This window comes from Heliangelus exortis, chromosome 3 (assembly GCF_036169615.1).
Source record: "Heliangelus exortis chromosome 3, bHelExo1.hap1, whole genome shotgun sequence".
In the NCBI taxonomy this organism is placed as follows: domain Eukaryota; kingdom Metazoa; phylum Chordata; class Aves; order Apodiformes; family Trochilidae; genus Heliangelus; species Heliangelus exortis.
This window is the reverse complement of record NC_092424.1, coordinates 56,857,130-56,876,484: the sequence shown is the minus strand read 5'-3', so window position 1 is coordinate 56,876,484 and position 19,355 is coordinate 56,857,130. Positions and strand designations below refer to the sequence as shown.

The 19,355-nt window shown below is 40.2% G+C and overlaps 1 protein-coding gene across 4 annotated transcripts in view; it reads left to right on the top strand.

Moving 5' to 3' along the window:
- Nucleotides 1–8,391, top strand: part of ARFGEF3 (ARFGEF family member 3) — an 80,048-nt gene extending 71,657 nt beyond the window's left edge. For all 4 annotated transcript variants that reach the window (XM_071740779.1, XM_071740778.1, XM_071740777.1 and 1 more), the window contains 3 exons: nt 1,332–1,462; nt 5,189–6,419; nt 7,664–8,391. In XM_071740779.1, coding sequence (XP_071596880.1) covers nt 1,332–1,462; nt 5,189–6,419; nt 7,664–7,855 — 1,554 coding nt within the window. In that variant the 3' untranslated portion in view covers nt 7,856–8,391. The remainder of the gene's footprint in view (nt 1–1,331; nt 1,463–5,188; nt 6,420–7,663) is intronic.
- The last annotated feature ends 10,964 nt before the right edge of the window (nt 8,392–19,355 follow it).

The following is a 19,355-nucleotide window of genomic DNA, read 5'->3' as shown; positions in this document are numbered from 1 at the left end:
AAGACAAAGAAACTATGTCTTTACCACCACCTTCCTTACAAACCCTATGGGCAAAGACTCCCTCGTCACCAGGCTAACATTTCTTTGGATAACAGTAGTACTGAGAATAAGTAATAAAAACTAGAAAAAGAAAACCAAAACCTTAAAACTGTCTCCCTGTAAGTATTATTTAGGAATGCCTGGGGTGGGGAAGATGGATAGATACCTGAAGACTTACAATGACCCTGTTGTGTAATATGTCTTTAAAAGAGGCAAGCTTAGCATGCATCAAGGGATATGTTTCTAACAGAGAAAATTAAATAGTAGTGACACTATGAATTCTCATGTAGAATGTCATATACATTTTTAATTAATTCTTTAACAAATTATAATTCCAAAGGGTAAAAGATACACTAGGACAGAGAATGAATGAAACTAGAAAAACCAGATTTGTTCAGCCAATCAAAGAAGAGTTTGAAGAGGAATGCAGATTTTTTCCTCTATGAATACCTGAGTATAGATTAGAGTAGAAAAAGAGTTACTGAGAACTAGAGGATAATGCTGACATTTAACAAAGGATTTGAAACTTACCACTAACTTCTAATTAGCAGGGCAAGCCTGGAGACAGCTATTTTCTAGGTCCTTTTGACTACAGTGGAGGTTGTCCATTTTATGGAAGTGGTTATAAGCAACAAGTTCTTTGATGTACAGCAGACTGAACTTAATGACCTGCATTTGTGATCACAAATAACATGGCAATGGAAGAACTTATTTGAAAAAAAATGTTTTAAATTAATTCTTAAAGATGTAGAACTCAAGAAAGCAAGGAATGTGGCATTTGTACCTTTCTTGTAGACACTATCAGTGGCACTTCCCAAGTCCTTCTCAGTAGGGAATTGACACAACTATCGAGTTATGAAACAGAGCTACAGGAACTGGAAGTTTTCATATTTCCCACCCTAAGGATTGCAAGTTCGGTGTCTGTTGTTTCTTCATTGCTGAAAATAATCCTTCCAACAACCAAATTTTCTAGGGACTAAGCTAACTATGGGAACAGGTCCTTGTCTTTACCTGATATTTTTTGGTTGTAGTGTACAGACAGAAGTAAGCTTGTTTAGACATTTGATATTATGCTTTATGCAGGTTCAAAGAAAAAGATTTCTGTCCTTTTCCCTGTGCTGTACTGGGTGTCTGGAGCTAGCCCATGTCTCTGAGGCTTTTTTACCAAAGCAGAATGCTCCAGAGAGGGTCTGCCTGAGGGGGTACCTTGCATTGTCTCCATTGCTGTAAAATAAGTCATCTTTCACTCAGTGCAAGCTATAAACTGTTTTCTGTAACTTGTTGTTTTCAAGGTCTTCATGCTGGAAACTCAGTGCTCCCCAAAGACTCCTAGTAACAAGGAAGGGTTTGAACATGCTCAGTCATGCGTGCTTGTCATCGACCTGCCACCGGATAAGAAACCAAATGGACATACCCAGAGGAGGTAAAATATCTTATCAGGAAAATACTGTGTGATTAAAAGCAATATAAAATATTGTCAGGCTGGCACAGATGTGAACTAAGCCTAGCAAACTGTGCCTCTTTGTAGGTGTAATCAAAAAATGAAATACAACAATAAAATAAAAAATAGGATTTTTGACACAGAAGGCAGAATTTTACTACTATGTCCTCTCCAAATATTCTCATGATCATGCACTGCTGAGTGGGCACATGCAAAAGTTATAGATAAGCCTGTGTCAGAGTCCATAATGTAGCCCTTAGAAAGCTAAATAGAGAAAAAAATTCTAATAGATAGTAAAACTTGGTAGGTTACAAATACCTGAAGGATACATAAGGTAAAACGAAGTCTTCAAATACAGGAAATGCTGATTACATTTAGAAGTCTAGGAAAAAAGAAGAAATACTAGGAAAATCTTTCCAATATTGAGATTCTTTTCTTTAAGAAGTAGAGTTTAAAATGTCAGTTTGAAGAATGCTTTTAAAGTACTGCATTCTTTTTAATGGTACGTAGCAAATGAAAGTATGTCTGCTTCACTAATCACCTTTTAAATTCAGTATTATTGGATTAAGAAGGTAGCAAAAGTTAGGGGATACACAGGAGCAATATAAATTGAAGACACCACATCCAAAGCTGTGAAACTGTCAACATAGTGATCTAGGGAACTTACTTTTGCTTGGCACTTTATTTTGTGGAAGTCCTTCTTATATGTTACCACCTCAGAAACTCATGCGTTTGCATTACAATCTGATTCTGTCAAAGAATATTTCTTTTTGCTTGCACTTGGTTGTTTAAACAACTGCTGTACCATCAATAGGGCCAAGAATTCTGCATTCAGGGCTTGTTTTTATATTGCAAAGTATGTAATACATAGCATGAAGTGGTCTTTCACTAGATACCAAACCTGCTTCTGTAACACTTCATTCAAAAGTTTTCATTTAACACTAAACTGTTTCTTGCAACAAGGAGCCATCACGTGATGGTTCTTCTTTGAATGGGCAGCAAGAAAGACCTTGCAAGATGTCTCTATTTTTAAATAACTGTTCAGAGGTTCCCCCAAGAGCAGGTTCTCTGTTGCTTTGCCTTGAAAGAACAGGACCCTGCACATAGGCAAAGAAAGGCTGAGACCACAGTCTAAACCCTTCCTTCTTAGTGGGGAAAATATCTGCTTTATCCAAAGGTTTTCTGATCATTCTTCTTGTTATAATGAATGCAAAGCAAGAGACTGGAGTACTCCCCTCTCATGGAACATAAGGCCATGCAGCTTAACAGGCTGTGTTCATAAAGGTAGCATGGCTCTTGCTTGTCTTTAAGCAAACAAATAAATCTTGCAATTAATACAAACTCTGAATGCTGTCACACCATGCTTTGTCTACATAGCTGCATAAAGCTCATATGCCAGTAGGTAAATGTTACCCCAGCAATGCTCATTTTCACACAAACAGAGGTCAAAAGTTGACTCTGCCACTGTTTTTGGTATTATTTGCTACAGCATTGCAGTAATATGCCAGTCTTGCATGCTAGTAACTGTGGCCTTCCAAAAGTTTTACTTTAACCTTAGTAGGGTTTCTCTTCCTTTTTTGCTTTTGTTTCCTTAATGCTGCATCGTTTCACAGGAAGCTGGGGTAAGGGAGCTTTTCTTCTTCCTAACAAGTGATATCAGTTCAAAACTTTGGGCAGAATAATGCTATCCTTATCCAGCTTTGGCATTGTGTGTTTTCACCTATAGCTCTTTACTAGTTTATTTAGGAATTGAGCAGTATTCCCAACTATCCTTGAAAATTGACTTTTTGGGTATTACAAAGCAAAGCAGATCTCAATTCTGATCCTGTTTTTGAAACAGGATTAGTCTCTTGAAGTCAGTTCAAATACCCATTTAACTTTATGCATGCTCTTAAGAGCTTTTTTTGACTTAGAGTTTCTAATGATTTTTTACAGCAGAAAACTAATTCCCCATAAAGAGCTGCAATGTATGTGTTAAGCATCAAGGATTTAGCACTGTCAGATAATGAGACTATTAAATTTTACTAGTGTATCAGCATTAGCATGGTAAGTGAACTGACATAGGCAAATTAACCCTAGAAACAAAGTTCTGTCTGACCTATAGCTTCTACATGGCCCTACTACTTCTATCATAGTCCCTCAAGAGTCTCAACTGGGGTTTTTTGTGTTTTGGTTTTTTTCTTTTTTAAATCAGGACCCTGTGTGTGTTTTTACAAATGTAAAATTTGAGAGTTAAAACACATTTTTCTGGATTTTTTTAAAATGTTGCATTCTGAAAACTGAGTTTTGATATGATTTCTCATAACCAGTCTTTTTTTGTATTTTGAAAATACTTCTGAAAATTGTTTAATGAAAGAAGAATAATTTTTGCAACAATAAAAAATTAGAGATCTGCAACTGAACATCTTATGTTACATGAAGATTTACTTTTACTCCAATCTTCAGTACAGGAATCAAACTGAGAAAATCTCTTCCTCACTAGATAGCAGGGCTTATTAAAATGTCATCTATCATAGTTCCTTAAATCAAAACAACTATTATTGTTTGTACCAGATCATCAGCTCCATTTCAAATTAATGTGGCTGCTCTAATCTTAAACAAACAATTTTTTTAAATGCCTTAAAACAGGTTTCACAGTTTATAATTTTAAATCCCTGAGATACCAAACAACAATCCTATCCCCACCCCTTTTTTCTAGCCTCCCTTGCCTGTAAGCCTCTCAATGCTATTTACTAGTGAATAACCTGAAAACTTTGGCTGAGAGATCTTGCCACTCCTGGTTTCTCTGTGCGAATCAAAAATAAGTGAGATCTAGGGCAGCTCACAGCATCTAAGAGGGGCACAGCTAAGAATCACCCATTATTACACGTGATAAATTTCCCATGCTAGGCTCTCAGTGTTCAAGTCAGTCTGAAGAGCAAACAGTAAAATGTGCCTTCAGCAAGACCAAAGTTTGTTTGCATGCTCCATTGCACTGCTGTTTCTATAGATTTTTGTTTGTTTGTTTTTTGTTTTTTTGTTTTGTTTTGTTTTTTGGTAGTGGTGGTGATGGTGGTTGGATGGTTCTTTGTGTTTTATTTTTAAGAAGTACTCTTGGCATTAGTGAAAGTGGCAACCAAGTGGTAAATTAGTTTTGGCCTCAATTTGTCATGGCAACATTAAGGTTAACTCTAATTCTGGTGAAGAAATTTGAAAGATGTTTCAATTTAGCCAAAGTTCAGGAACAAAAATAGAAAATATAGTCAGGGACCAGTGGCAGAACTTGCATGTTAAAAAGTTCCTCAGTTATGACAGGCTGAAATATTGAAAGCAGTTTCAGCTTTCATGAAATTGAAACACAGAATATTTAATTCTTCAAGGTTAGACGTCTCTGAAGAAAAGGACAAAAATTATAATATAGCTTTGTTTTAATACCACCTCTGCACAAGTGCCATGAGTTTGCTTGCTGTGGACAGTTGTCTTTCTGAACCAATATAAGTGGAAGTGTCTTCCCTTCTAGCAAAGTATTTGAAAGAGTAGTGGAAAGACTACACTAGACAATTTTCTCTTCTTCTACTTTTTTGTAACAAGGCTCTGAAATTTGGCTTTTAATTTACACCTTTAACGTTAGATTCTAAAATATGAAGCATTCCTGTACTTCTATTAAAAGCACAATGCACCATTTTAATTTTGTTTGGTTTTTTTCCTTCCCATGCTTGGTTTACCAAGTATTCCTTTCAGGACAATAGTGGTGAGCTTACTGTCCCACCAAGTACTGCTCCAGAATTTATATGACATCTTACTGGAAGAATTTGTGAAAGGCCCTTCTAACTTGGAGGAGAAAATGACATTACAAGTACCAGAAAACAAGTTGGCTGGTTTTCTCAGGTACATCTCCATGCAAAACCTGGCCGTCATCTTTGACTTACTGCTGGACTCCTATAGAACAGCCAAAGAATTTGACACCAGACCTGGACTGAAGTGTTTGCTGAAGAAAGTGTCTGGTATTAGTGGAGCTGCCAACTTGTACCGCCAGTCAGCAATGAGCTTCAATATCTACTTCCACGCTTTGCTTTGTGCAATCCTGACAAACCAGGAGAGCATTACTGCAGACCAAGTGAAGGTGATCCTTTTTGAAGATGATGAGAGAAGTACAGACTCATCACAGCAGTGTTCTTCAGAAGATGAAGACATTTTTGAAGAAACTGCCCAGGTCAGTCCCCCACGAGGGAAGGAGAAGAGACAGTGGAGGGCTCGGATACCATCCCTGAGCGTACAGCCTGTCAGCAACGTGGACTGGGGATGGCTGATCAAGAGGCTTCATAAGCTCTGTATGGAACTGTGCAACAACTATATCCAGATGCACCTGGACCTGGAGAATAATGTAGAGGAGCCTCCGGTGTTCAGAAGTGACCCTTTCTTTATTTTGCCATCCTTTCACTCAGAAACCTCTACCCCGTCAACTGGAGGGCAGTCTGGGAAGGACACACCATCAGAAGATGACAGGAGTCAAATCAGGGACCAGCTGGGAGACAGCCTGACACCCAGAGGAGGGAGCGGAGAAATGTTGTTGCTACCCCCACCCCTAAGTCCTAAACCAGAGAAAAAAGAGCAAACCAGGAAAAAAGAATGGTGGGAGAGTGCTGGCAACAAGATCTACACCATAGCCACTGACAAAACTATCTCTAAGCTCATGTCAGAATACAAGAAAAGAAAGCAGCAACAGGCCATGTCATCCTTCACCAAAGAGGTCAAAGTGGAAAAGAAAGGGGAGCTCCTAGGTTCAAGAGGGCCAGACTCACCCATACTCCAGAGGCCACAACATCTTACAGATCAAGGTCAAATGAGGCATTCATTCAGTGCTGGTCCAGAGATCCTGAGACAAGACAAGAGACCACGCTCAGGATCCACAGTCAGTTCCCTGAATATATCTGTTAGGGATGCTGAGGCCCAGATACAGGTAGGACATACTTGTAGAATGATGATAATAATAATAATAGCTATACTTTAAAAGTTACCTAGAAATATTTTCAAAGGTACCTAGAAATATTTTTTCTATTGCTTTTATTATAATGGTTATAATCTCTTCATTAAATATCTTTGTTACATAAAGAAGTCATCATAGTAAGGACTGAATATTTCAGCATCTGGCACTGATAAAAACTTGATTCTGTCCTATCAAAAGATAGAAATGTTATCAGGCATATACTGGTACAGCTTTCAAGGTGATCCTGTGACTGGAGCCAAAGCTGCACATAGTCCAAAGAACTAAAAACCTACAGTGAACTACAGTGAACTTGCTGCTTATGCTAAGGGCTCTAGGCCACTTAAGGGCTTTTGAAAATGTGATGCTGCTTGTCATAATGCTTTTGTACTTAAGGTTTTTTGTCAATTCCACAGCAGAAATAATGAGCTCTGTTGCTAAACAGAAAATTGCTGTTTGCGTGTCCAAGCGAACAGATCAGTGAAAGCATCAAGCTTGAAAGTCTTTGTTCACTGTGGGGTGAAATAAAAGGTGATGAAGGGGGAGCATGATACCCTCAATACAAAGTCAAACCATGACTTACAGTACTGAATGTGAATTAGAAAGACATCATGAACATTAAATGAATAAGCTGGATTATTCAGTCCTCTTCATGAGGCTGCAACCACCAGATATCTTACTTTCCGCTTCAACTGTTATCACAGAATCATAGAATCATAGAATTGGCTGGGTTGGAAGGGACCTCAGAGATCATCAAGTCCAACCCTTGATCCACTACTGCTGCAGTTACCAGACCATGGCACTGAGTGCCACATCCAGTCTCTTTTTAAATATCTCCAGGGATGGAGAATCCACTACTTCCCTGGGCAGCCCATTCCAATGCTTGATCACCCTCTCGGTAAAGAAATTCTTTCTAATGTCCAACCTAAACCTCCCCTGGCACAACTTGAGACCGTGCCCTCTTGTCTTGCTGAGAGTTGCCTGGGAAAAGAGACCAACCCCCCCCTGGCTACCCCCTCCTTTCAGGGAGTTGTAGAGAGTGATGAGGTCTCCCCTGAGCCTCCTCTTCTCCAGGCTGAACACCCCCAGCTCCCTCAGCCTCTCCTCATAGCATCTGTGCTCGAGTCCCTCCACCAGCCTACTTGCCCTGCTCATCCATTGGACTCATCCATTTAGAAAGGTCTCCTAAACAGCCTTTTTTCTATCAAATTTGTTTGTAGGCATGGACCAACATGGTGCTGACAGTTCTCAACCAGATTCAGGCCCTGCCAGACCAAACTTTCACAGCCCTGCAGCCAGCTGTGTTCCCCTGCATCAGCCAGCTGACCTGCCACGTGACGGACATCCGCGTGCGCCAGGCCGTGCGGGAATGGCTGGGAAGAGTTGGCAGAGTTTACGACATCATCGTTTAAACCTGGCTGTGCTCTGCTCTGCTGCAAAGGGAAGAAGACATCCAAGGTAGACAGCAAAGAAGTATTTGGCATTCAGTAATTGCCTGCTTGTTGGTGACAAATTAAGAAACAATTAGCTTGTTGATGTATATCCTCTATCCACTCGAGACTCTGTGACCCTCACTCACATTAGCAATGGAAGCAAATCACGAGCGGGTCTGGGAGGGGGAAGGTCTGGAATGGCCCCAGGACCTGCCAATAAATCTGGGTAGGGCCTAAAGGGGTGACACCTTTCTTCAGCTTTCATTTTAATTCAAATTTGCAACAGCGGGAGCTGCATGAAACTGCAAGTGAACTTCTACACTTGCATTTATCTGTGAATGCAACCATCATCTGGATGTCAAGCCAGGCCAGTAAGGCTATGTAACTTAAAATAAATGAATAAAAATAAGCTTATAATAGTCAGGAATAAAAGGTGGGGCTATAGGACAAGTGAAAAGGTGGCACTTGTTTAAAGTAACTTTTTTCCCTTCTGAAATTAGCATGAGAGCAGAAAGCCAAATCACTGAAGTATCTATATGTCTCACTCACTAGAGAAACTGGAAATTTATTTAGCTCTGAGAAGAGCCTTTGAAGTCTGGTCACATTTGGGGTAGCGAACAAGTGACTTAGAGTATCCCAGGTCCAGAACTGGTGAACCAAGCACAGACTCTTCATCCTTTCATTGCTCTTGGGGAGTATTGCTTGGAAAGAAATGGCACCTTCAAGCTGAACTCTCTACAATACTACCCTGGCTGCTTCTTCAGCTATGCCTACAGCTGATCATTTTTTCACATGTCTAATTGCCCCTAAGGGCAACAGGGAAGTATGTTTTGCTGTTTCCTGTGAAGCTGGGGGTAAGACACACCACAGAGCAAGTGCCAGAATGTGCCAATATCCAGCATACAACTAAACAGAACAGAGATAAAGCATTCCAGTTTAAACAACACTGCAGTTACATTTTCTTCTTCTTCTACTGGAAACTTATATGTTTGCTGATATAGAACAACTCTAGCCAGGAGCACCCTTATCACCTGTGTTTTACTTCGCCCGTCACTCCACACTGAGCTGAATCAAGATGGAAAATAGTCTGAAAGGAAGGCATTTTTCCTGTCTCTTTCCCATTTCCTGTCTGCTGCTGTAAATAGAAGGGGACAGATCCTCATGGACCTCCCTCTCAGTGCAGCAAAAGTATAGCAACTACTACAATTTGCTGATATCTTTAAGGGGTGAAAGAAGGAGAAGAATTTACTATTGTATTATCAAATATATGATGCTCTTCACACTAGACACAGCAAAGGGTTACTTTGCTGTACAAGTCATGTCACAGCCCCTGAGATATTTCTTGTGGCACTCACATACTACATAATTTGTTCATTAGAAGTTGATTTTAATCTTGGATGACCCCCACAATGATGTTCTCCCAAGACTTCTAGGATTTTGCAATGGGCACACCAAGTAAATATACAGCTTCAGTCCCTGCTCCAAAGCATCCTCAAAGTGGCATTTCTTTATATCAGCCCCGGACTTTGCACAACTTTCAGCAACTTAAACCTAGGAAAACAGGGAGCCAGGAGACTCCACTGAACAGCTATCACCCAAGCTGATGAGTTTACAAAGAGTCTGCCACTCTCTTCCTGCCTTTTTCTTCCCTGCCCACTTCTTGTTTTCACCTGCTAGACTTGTGCAGGGAATATTTGTCCCATAAGTTTCTGTAGTGTCAGTCACAGTGCTTTCCTTTCCTTCAAAACTTGCTTTCATGAAATTCTTGCAAGGGCTTAAAAAAAATCCTTAAAACCAACTCTTTTTTTATCATCTACCATCATTTATGTATGAATAATTTAACAATTCAATACATTTTTCAATTTTCCCCCAACAGTTTTAATATCAAACTTATCCCTGGGTATATGGGAGACAAGTGGCATGGTTTGATTTCTGTTGCCATGTCTTTCTTACATATCTTTAGAGTAAAAGGGTGGTTATATTTTTGTTAAAGTTTTAATTGGGCATCTGTACAGAAGAGCTTGTAAAGCATTACATTAACTAGGCAACAACAGAAATCAGAATAATAAATGGTAAGCAAATCACCCAATTTTGCATTATACATGCTCTGAATGGATGCAGATCTTTGCTGCACTATTCTAAAACTAAAGCAAAGCCCTAAGTAATGGTAAAGTAAAATCGGTAGAAGTACCAATGGAATTACTCAGGAACCAGTACCAATGGAATTACTCAGGACACCAGAAGAGCAACAAGTATCACAAATACACTGTGGTTATGTGCTGTGGTTGCAATACAAAATCCTTCTGTAAAAGAGAAAGTAAAGCTCTAGGAGTGATAATACCACTACCCCTACCAGCACTCTCCAGCCCATGAACACAGCATAGCCTGGTGTTATGTGATCAGCCACCATCTTGGCACCCAAAATACCACTTAAAGTTTCTACAAATACCATACTGGAAATGAATAAGAATAAATTTTCTGTGTCAGTATTGCCCTACTTTAAGCTTTGGCCTCCTAATTGTGCACTAAGTGCATCACCCTTGATACCTCTGCACATTAACACCCCTCCCCTAAGAGGTCATGAGTAACTTTGAGTAATTCCAGAAATTTAATTTAAAAGGATGGGAGTGAAGGAGTCTTTGAAAGAGTGGGTTTCACATCAGCCAAGTTTGACAGGTGCTGCTCTTCCTTGTATGTAAAATGGTAAGCAGCTGAGGAGGGCAGGCCATGGCCACTTCAGAAATCATTAATTTGTGATGCAGAGGGGTTTTGATATACCTCCAAAATATAAATAAGTTAAAAATTGAGTTAATGCATCAGATTCTAGTGTAAACAAATTTCTAGTTTAGCCAAAAAAAGCCCCAAAGAAGTACAACACTGACATGTGAAGTCAGTATTTCATGGACCTGTACAGTCTGTTTCATGCATACTTTTGTCCCAAGGCTTTGCCAGCATGCTACCTTCAGTCCTCACAAAGGAGAGGTCTGACAGAACAGCCCCAGGAAAAGGGTAGTGGCACCAGCCTGCCATACACTTCAGAAGGGGATTCCACAACTGTCAACACCCCAGTCGTGTCCATCTGTACCACTCTACAGCAGCTTTTCTGCTTTCCACTTGTGAGTAGGGAAGCGCCTTGCTCAGCAGGCCTTGTACCCACATGCATATATCTTTCTCACATAACCCATTCAAATCCTTACTTACAGCCCTGTAACATAATGCTAACAGCAGCATATTACCAGCCTTACTGTTGAATCAGAGCTTTTGAGCCTTGAAAAGAACATTAGAGCCTTGAAAAACGGGAATCTGTGTATTATAGCCTGAGCCCGCTCTTTCTCTTTGCTCTGTTTAATGATTACATTCTTCTCTTTTCTTGCTTTCTCTCTCTCTCTCTGTCTTTTTTTTTTTTTTTTTTTGTGTCACAAAAATTTCTGTAGGAGTTGATTTTGATTTTTCTTGGACTGGCCAGTTATTTTTAAAAATACCTGTGGTCCTTGGTCATCTTTCTCAGGTACCAGAGCTGCACCTCTGCTGCCTTTGCCTGGCTCACACTGCCCTCCTCAGGGCCACCACAGCAATCCAGAGGCAATGACATCTCACTTAAGTCTTGCAGACAGCCAGTGACAGAGAAAGATGCTGTTGGCCAGCATCAGCTGCCTTTACTCACAAGTAATAGCTCATCACCATGCAAATAAAAAGCTGAAAAGAAAGAGAAGCATACTCATCAGGGAAGTGCTGCTTTTTTGTATGACAGGAGCAGAGTCTGACTCCAATCCATAGTTTCAGGCCACTGCCTATGTTTACACTTCCTTCTGTAGTGTGAATATATGCAGATATGAGACAATTGACGTGGTTGTGTACTGATTCCAGTAGCTCCAGTCATACTCTGAGCATTCTGCATAGTTACAGAGCAATATCCACATTTATAGGATGTTTATCATGCTCACTGAATTTGTGTCACCAGCAATGGTTAATGCACTTGTTCTGGTAACTTGCCCACCACAGTCCTTTCTGAGCATTCAGCAGCCACAGTGTCACCATCATTGTTTTGATTATTGTGCTTTCATGTGTTTAAGATGTTAAGTTACAGACTTAATACTCTCCAAGGGATAAGCAATCACTTGAGAATAACTTAGTTTAGTATCTAGAAAGAGTTATTAGCAAAAAGCTTTACATAGACCTGAGCAAAACTTTGCTTGTAAAACTCCAAGCATGGGCAACACAGCTTTTGCCTCATCACAGATAAAAAAATTCACATCCTTTGGACTATAGGGGGCTCATGTCAAGGCCAAGCAGACTTTACACCTGTGACTTGTCAGGTACTTTGCCTTCCAATTTGAGCTTTACATTTTCTTTAAAACCTAAACCTTACTGTAAAATTCGTGGACAAATCTTCATCTGCTATGTAATCTCCCCCCTCTAAATACCTTGGGTTACCACAGGAACTCTCCATCTGCTCTTGCTTTAGTAGCATCTCAGTGTTGGTATCTGCACTGCAGAACTCAGTGCAGCACCAGTGTGAAACCAAGTAAGTGGCAAATGAGTTAGCAAGGAGAGAGGTCCAACTCCATGTGCTGCCTGCACTTTGAACCTCTCTCCACAGCTTAGACCCATGCTCAAAAGTGCCTAAGCTGTTGAAATCAATGCAAATTATACAGCTGGGTGCATTTCATACTCAGGACTTGGTCCTTGGATTCTTCAGTCACTACATACGGGTTCACAAGTTCTCAGGAAAGGGGAAGTCCTGAACAGTTCCTGATGTCACCTTCTCTGCTGCTGTCCATTATACACCTTGTGCTTGAGAAATCCACGAGACACAGCGAGTATTCCCATGCATCCCAGTGCCCTAAAACTAGCATATTCACAAACCCAGTTTTAGCACATGGGAGGCTGACCACAGCAAGCCAAAGTAATTTATTTCTTCCTAGCTCTTCTGTGTAGAAGCTTATTCAGAAACTGAGCATGTGGTTTGGCTATTTTCATCTTTCACATCACATTACTCAGTGCTAAATAGTTTTAAATCGAAAAAGAAAAAAAAAGTCCTTTTTTCCTTTGCCCTTCCTTTTGTGGGGGTGTGATAAGTTTATGTTTAAGCAAGCTATTTACTGATTACTTTGGTTGTAGTAATTTTTTGGAAGGGTTTATGTGCAGTACGAATCATGTCATAGGACACAAAATACAGTTAGGTTTTTCTATTTCTGATCATTCCACTGCTATTGAGAAAAGGATGCAATACTATTAATTAGTAAAAAAAATACAAACCTTCTCCTCTTTTTAATATAAAAGGACCAAGTTATCGTAGCATAGAAGCACAAATGTTGGATTTTATGCAGTGTAGACAACAGTGTCTGGCAGCTAGAGATCCCTTTCTTCAATGAACCTCCCTTTCTGAGTAGAACTACTGTAAGAATCCAACTTCAGGGTCTCTTGGCAGCCCTCACCAGCAATGCATCTGAGGCTCTAGAAAATTGTACAGCTGTAAGGAAGAAGTCATAGCTCCTCCTTTTTTTGATTCCACTAATCCCCCTCAAAACACAGACTTTATATGTGACACTAACTGTATAACATCATACTAAACAAATAGCTTTCACCAAACATGGGGGGGGAGGAAGGGATATTTAAGAAGAAAAAATATATATATTTGAAAAGAAAAAAGCATGTGGCATAAGTATGCATGGGTCTTTTCACTTACTGCTCAGAGTTCTCCAAGCTAAAGAAGTAAAAGCAAAGGAAAGAAGAAATGCCCTCATTCTGTGGATACTGGTGGATCCTGGATTCATGCAGTAATGAGCTTGCCTGTGGGACCAGATCCCTCAAATCCTCTTTATTTTTGGCAAATTTGCAAGTTGAGGCTTGCATAGTCTCTACTGCCATATTGAATCAGGAAACTGAGTTTATGGTGAGCCTTTTTTTTTGTTAAGAAACATGGCAACAGGATCTATTTCAATCCTTTTACCCCAACATTCCATTTTTAAAAGGTAGCTTTGTACATCTATATATTTCATCTAAGATTTCATCTAAGTACCAGGGCCCTATTCCTTGTGCTGCCATTTGGTTCACCTGGTCTGCAGTGAGTTGCTGTTCTTCCACGAGAAGCAAGCTGGCACAAGAGAGCTGAGCTAGCAGAGACACAGGCACACAGGTTCCAGCAAGGGACAAATACCACCTCCACAAGCAGGCTGTGGCTCCTGAGCCCCCAGCTCTGCAGAGAAAAGCAGGATTTTTATACCACAGGGAAAACAGCCAGGAAGGGCAGAGCACTGTGTGGTGACAGAGCCCTGTACTGCACACCATTTGCTGGAGCAGACTGGAGCAAGAGATTGGAAAGTATTCAATGACAGCAGTGAGCACATTCTTTGAGTTCCAGTCACTTACTCTCCCTCACCCCCTTTTTTTGTCATTATTTGTGAGACTGCAAACATACTTCCATGGGTCCTTCAACCAGAACTGAAAATTGAAAGCAAGCCAAAGGGAGTTCACACTCCATTTTGCCAAAGATCTAATCCTTTCCTGTTCAAAAATGAAAAAAAAAAAAAAGCCCAAACCAAATTATAATTCATGATGATGGCTGCCATAGGAAGCATTTTACCACAAAACATGATTCCCATGACTTCACCTCTCTAGCTGTGTATTCAGGAGGAGCCACTAATTCTTCTGAAAGAGACTGTAAATCACCTTGTCAAGCAAGTGCTTACATTGTGTTTACCTTCTACTGAGTTCATACCTACCTGCAATTCCCTGGTCTCATCCATCTTTCCTCCCCCAGCCCTTCTGCTCTTCTTTAGAAAAACACCTCCCTGTGTCCACCATGTCCTGTTGTGCTGCTAGCTTGCTTTGGTCCTTGGGTGTCCAGTGGTCAGGCAGTCACTGTGAGCTGGCTTGCAAATGGTATTTTGTGTATATTTTATTCTGACTGAATTCTGAAATGGAAATATTTTAAAACAAGAATTATAAACTATTTATGTTGCTTGTGTTGCAGAATAAAGAAGTAAATGCAAAATAAATCGTGCTTTGATTTTGTCTGAAAATAATTGGTTTACACTTACTGATGAAGCAAAGGAGCACAACTGAAAAGGGGCCTGGAAAATGCTTGGTGTGTACCAGTAAGGACTGCATTTTTCACAAATGACCCGGGGAATATTGCTGCTTTGAGCTGCTGGATTGGGGTTTTTTGTGGGAGTTTAGATCTAAACAATTTAACAAATGAACCCTAATTACCATGCCTAAGCAGAGCCTGGGCTTGTGCAGGGTGGGGAAAAGGATGAAGCTACTGAGACAACTGAATGTGCAAGTAGACGCCATGGAGCATCTGAGACACTTTTGAAGCATCTAAGCAGGCAAAGTTATTTCTCCCCCATTAAAACATTAAAGTTCAGAAACTCTTATGGTTTTGATTTCATTTGAGATGGAGTTTTAAAACACCACCACCCAGACAGAACCAAAAAACACCCAAACATAGCAGAAAAAGCACTTGCTTTCATTTACATAGCTCACTTTGAAAGCTGTCCTAAAAGGTAACCTTAGGGACTGAACTCTACAAACTCAGGTGCACACCAAAGTCCACCTCTTTCCTGTCACTGAAGTCCAGACAGAGCCTCTCCTGCAGCCCTTTCAGCATGGCAGCCACTGTCAAACACCATCTGTGATGAGAAACCATCACAGGGTTCCTCACAGCCCTCAGTCACAGCCAAACTTTTTCTTTTGAGTTGTAAGCTCTGCATTTTCTAAACATATTTCCCTGCCACACTCCTTTTACCCAGCAGCCAAAAAAGTGTTCCCAAAGTACAAGTGCATGCAGCATCATAGATGATGTTTCACCCCACTAGGCAACGGCTCTCTCCTGTCACTTAAATCCCTCTTTGGATAAAAGCTGGATCATTTAGGTCTCCTGCTGGGGGGAAAAGAAACTTTAAACAATGGAAACATTAAATGAAAACAGCAAACACCTTTACAGCAGCCACACACACTTTCCCGTACAACGAAAAGGTAGGTACAGGAGAAAAAAGGGTTGCCCAGTACCTCTGTCAAGAGAATTGTCATGGAGTGTTTCAGGGATAAGATGTCAGAACCTACAGTAACCCTTAGGGTACATCACTGTCAGCTCAGGGATGCTGTTTGCAGCCCAAAGGCAAACTTTCCACCAGATCCCAGGAGTGAAAATGCTGCAGCCAGCATTCCTACCCGGGCTCGCTTGGATGTCTGTGTGAGGGCTCCCATGCAACTGAAGCAATGGATTAGAGCAGATTACAAAGCAGCTAAATCAGGTTGTGATGCTTCAGTATTCTTATGGCACTTCCAGCAAAACGGAGTGTGTTAAATCCCAACAGTCTGATCTAATCCCTGTCCAGGAAACTATGTTCTGATGCTTGTCTCATTTAGATCCCACTGAAGATAATTTGATTTCCTCCTAAACCAGCTTCATGTAAAAGAGCAACTGGATAAATGCAGAGACTACTATTCCACTAGTTCACTAACTCTGTACAAATTCCCAACTGCCTCCTCCCTTAATGGCGGGGTCAGATTAGCATGGTTCTGCTGCCCCCAGTGTGAGAGGAAGAGATGCACAAGTTGGGAAAGAGGTAAACTCTAAAGGCTTCTTCCCTTGGTGAGGAACAAAGTCTTAACAACAATTTCCAAAGAAAAGAAATACTTTAAAAAAAGGAAGAAACAGCCTCACCATCATTGAATCTCAAGCAGCATCGTCTCCCCTTCAAGTGGAGTCGCCGAATTCATACAGCAGATTCCAGAACAGGGTGCAGGAAATGCAGCAGCCTTTTTGCTGTTGTTCAGTGATCAGTGATGGAAAATCCTCATATGCATTTTTCAGAAGGAAAGCGATCATGGTTCAGTTTTCAAAGGGTGACTTTTATATCCAGGCAGGTCAGCTCTCTCAAGTCCCTCTAGAGCCCACCAGGAGACAGCCTCCCTCCCAGAGGGCTCAGAGGAGGAGGAACATCAACCATCAAGCAATGCAAAGCCACACGTTCCCTCAACAGCTTTAGAAAAACTTTTCCTCTGCATTACAAAAAGCACCAAAGATTGATTCACAGATGCCAAGTTATTCTAATCTCCCTCCATGATACACATTTATTTATAACAAACAGGATTTCAAAACTGATGATTTTTCACAATGTGGCTACACTGTATTCATCTGTACTCACCTAAAAGTTAAAAAAAAAAAATCCCCTCATACAAAGCCAGACACTTTCCCTAATTGTTTTGGGTTTTCTTTTCCTAATTGGTTTATATCCTAATTTTTTGCCTCTTAATTCTTATTTTTTGACCGAGTGCCAAGAGATTGCCCCGTGTCACCAATACCATTTTGAAGATGGGATGAAAACAAACTAAGCAAGTTAAAAATCAGTTCTTAAATGCAAAAGAGACCAAAGTATCTAAAGGATATGCTCTGGCTTCTTGTTTATCCCTGGCATGTAGACCTGTGGGATACAGGCAGATCTGGTGAGAGGACATGACAAAAATTTTTAAAAATTAAAAAAAAAAAAAAAGCAACAATTAAGATAGCTTATGAGACACATAATTTGAAAGGCAAACTAGAGATACTTAGCAGGACTAAAGAGAAAGGAAACACTTTGATTGCAATGAGTAACATGCAACAGGGTTGCACAGGAGACCCTGGCACATCTGTACATCCAATCCCTCAGAAAGTACCAGCATAGTAATAATGGGACAGTATTTTCAATATGTTTCTTGATCAGTATTTTCATTATGTTTCTTGATCCGTATTTTACAGGCAGAGAAATGTGTGGGGTTTTTCATGGTTTGTTGTGTGGTTTTTTTTTCCTAATACACTGAGTGAGCCTGTGACAGAAGAAGCAGTAACAGGTAGAGCAGGCACAGGCCTGTTTGCTGAGGCACATGAAACACAAGGTGATCTCAGATTTGTGAGCTTTTGGAAAAGAAGCTACCATCAAGATAAACCTCTTAACTTCTAATATCACTGTAAAAAAAGAGAAATGTAACTTTTCACCCCAATGCCACATAACATGTCCTTAAAAAGTGCCTTCAGCATCCACTTTTCAAAACTCAACAGAATCCCAAATAAATCAAAACAAGTTAGATGTAAGCATGGGTTAAGGAGGTCCTAGACTTATACTAAAGGCAAAAAAAAAAAAAAAAAAACAAAAAACCACCAAACCCAGCACAGCGAGGCTAGTATGCAATTTTCTGACTTCTGACAGAAATCCATGAATGTGGTTTGATTATTTTTTGTTTGTTTCGTTAACAAGATAATTGCACCTTTAGCTACACTGTATTTACTGGGAGATCCAAATCCGTAAAGTAGAGACTATAGCTATGATTTTCCAGCTCTGAGCCAATATGCCAAGACTGAATAATCTTTGTCTGGTGTAGTTAGCATGACCACTTCTAAGGAGGGCTTTCTCAACACCCTCATTTCCCACCACAGCTGTCCTGTTTTGGGACAAAATTACTTAAGGTTATAATCAATTCAAATACTGCTTCTGTGTGGTACTTCTCAATTACTTACTATGGTTTTACGTTCCTGGAAAACTGCTTTGTTCTTCAAATGAAGTTCTCCTTTTGCCAAAGATTATGCAGGGAGGAACAGGTCAAAATAAAACTGGATAAGATGGCATATTGAAATCTATCCCTATACGTAAGTATGCCCAGGAGGTCAGAAACAGAAACACCTTCAAACTTGGGAAATAAGAATGTCAAATATAATAAGAAAGTGAAAAATGGTTTTGTAGTATCTCATGGGAGAAGAGGAAGGCAACAAGGCTTTTAGTTCGTTCAAAATGCTTATGAGCAAAAGTAATTCATCTTCCCTTCAGAAAACATGGGAATTGTCTTCTGGGCAGAACTGCAATGGTAACACAAAAAAAGCAAGCACCCTGATAAAAATATGCTTTTAAAATCACAGCTGCAGTGATGGTCAACAGAGCAGATCATACATCTCTCTTACATACATCACATTTTAAAAGAACACTAAATAATTGAATATCTCAGTGCAGGCTCTTGCAACCAGCCCCAAGCCCAAGAGAATAAAGATTATTAGTTTGCAAAGCCAACCATGAAAAAAAAAAAAAAAAAAAAAAAAAAAAAAGTGAGGCTTCTAACCTGTTCTGCTAATAATATATTCTTACATGTTTTCAATCAAATCTCCTTTACCACTTCAGGAAAACAAGAGCAGTTAGTGGGATGGAATGGAGATGCAGTGTAAGAGCCTGCCATGGAGTTTTTTAGGCAGGGCTGTACTGAGAGTAGGACAAGAAGGATGGCCACCATTAAGTGTCCCTCACAGATAGTGGGGGCCATAGGGTAAGATGTGCCATCCTAAACAACAGTACATATTTGCAGTGATTCCTGAAGAAAAACAGTAAGAAAGGAGTTCCCAGGGTAAGACACAAGGACCAAACTCTGCAGTTTCTCTTTTAGAGTCTGAGCTGTCAAACCAAGCAAGACTCTCTGGACCAGCGTCCCTTTTAAGAAGGCCTCATCC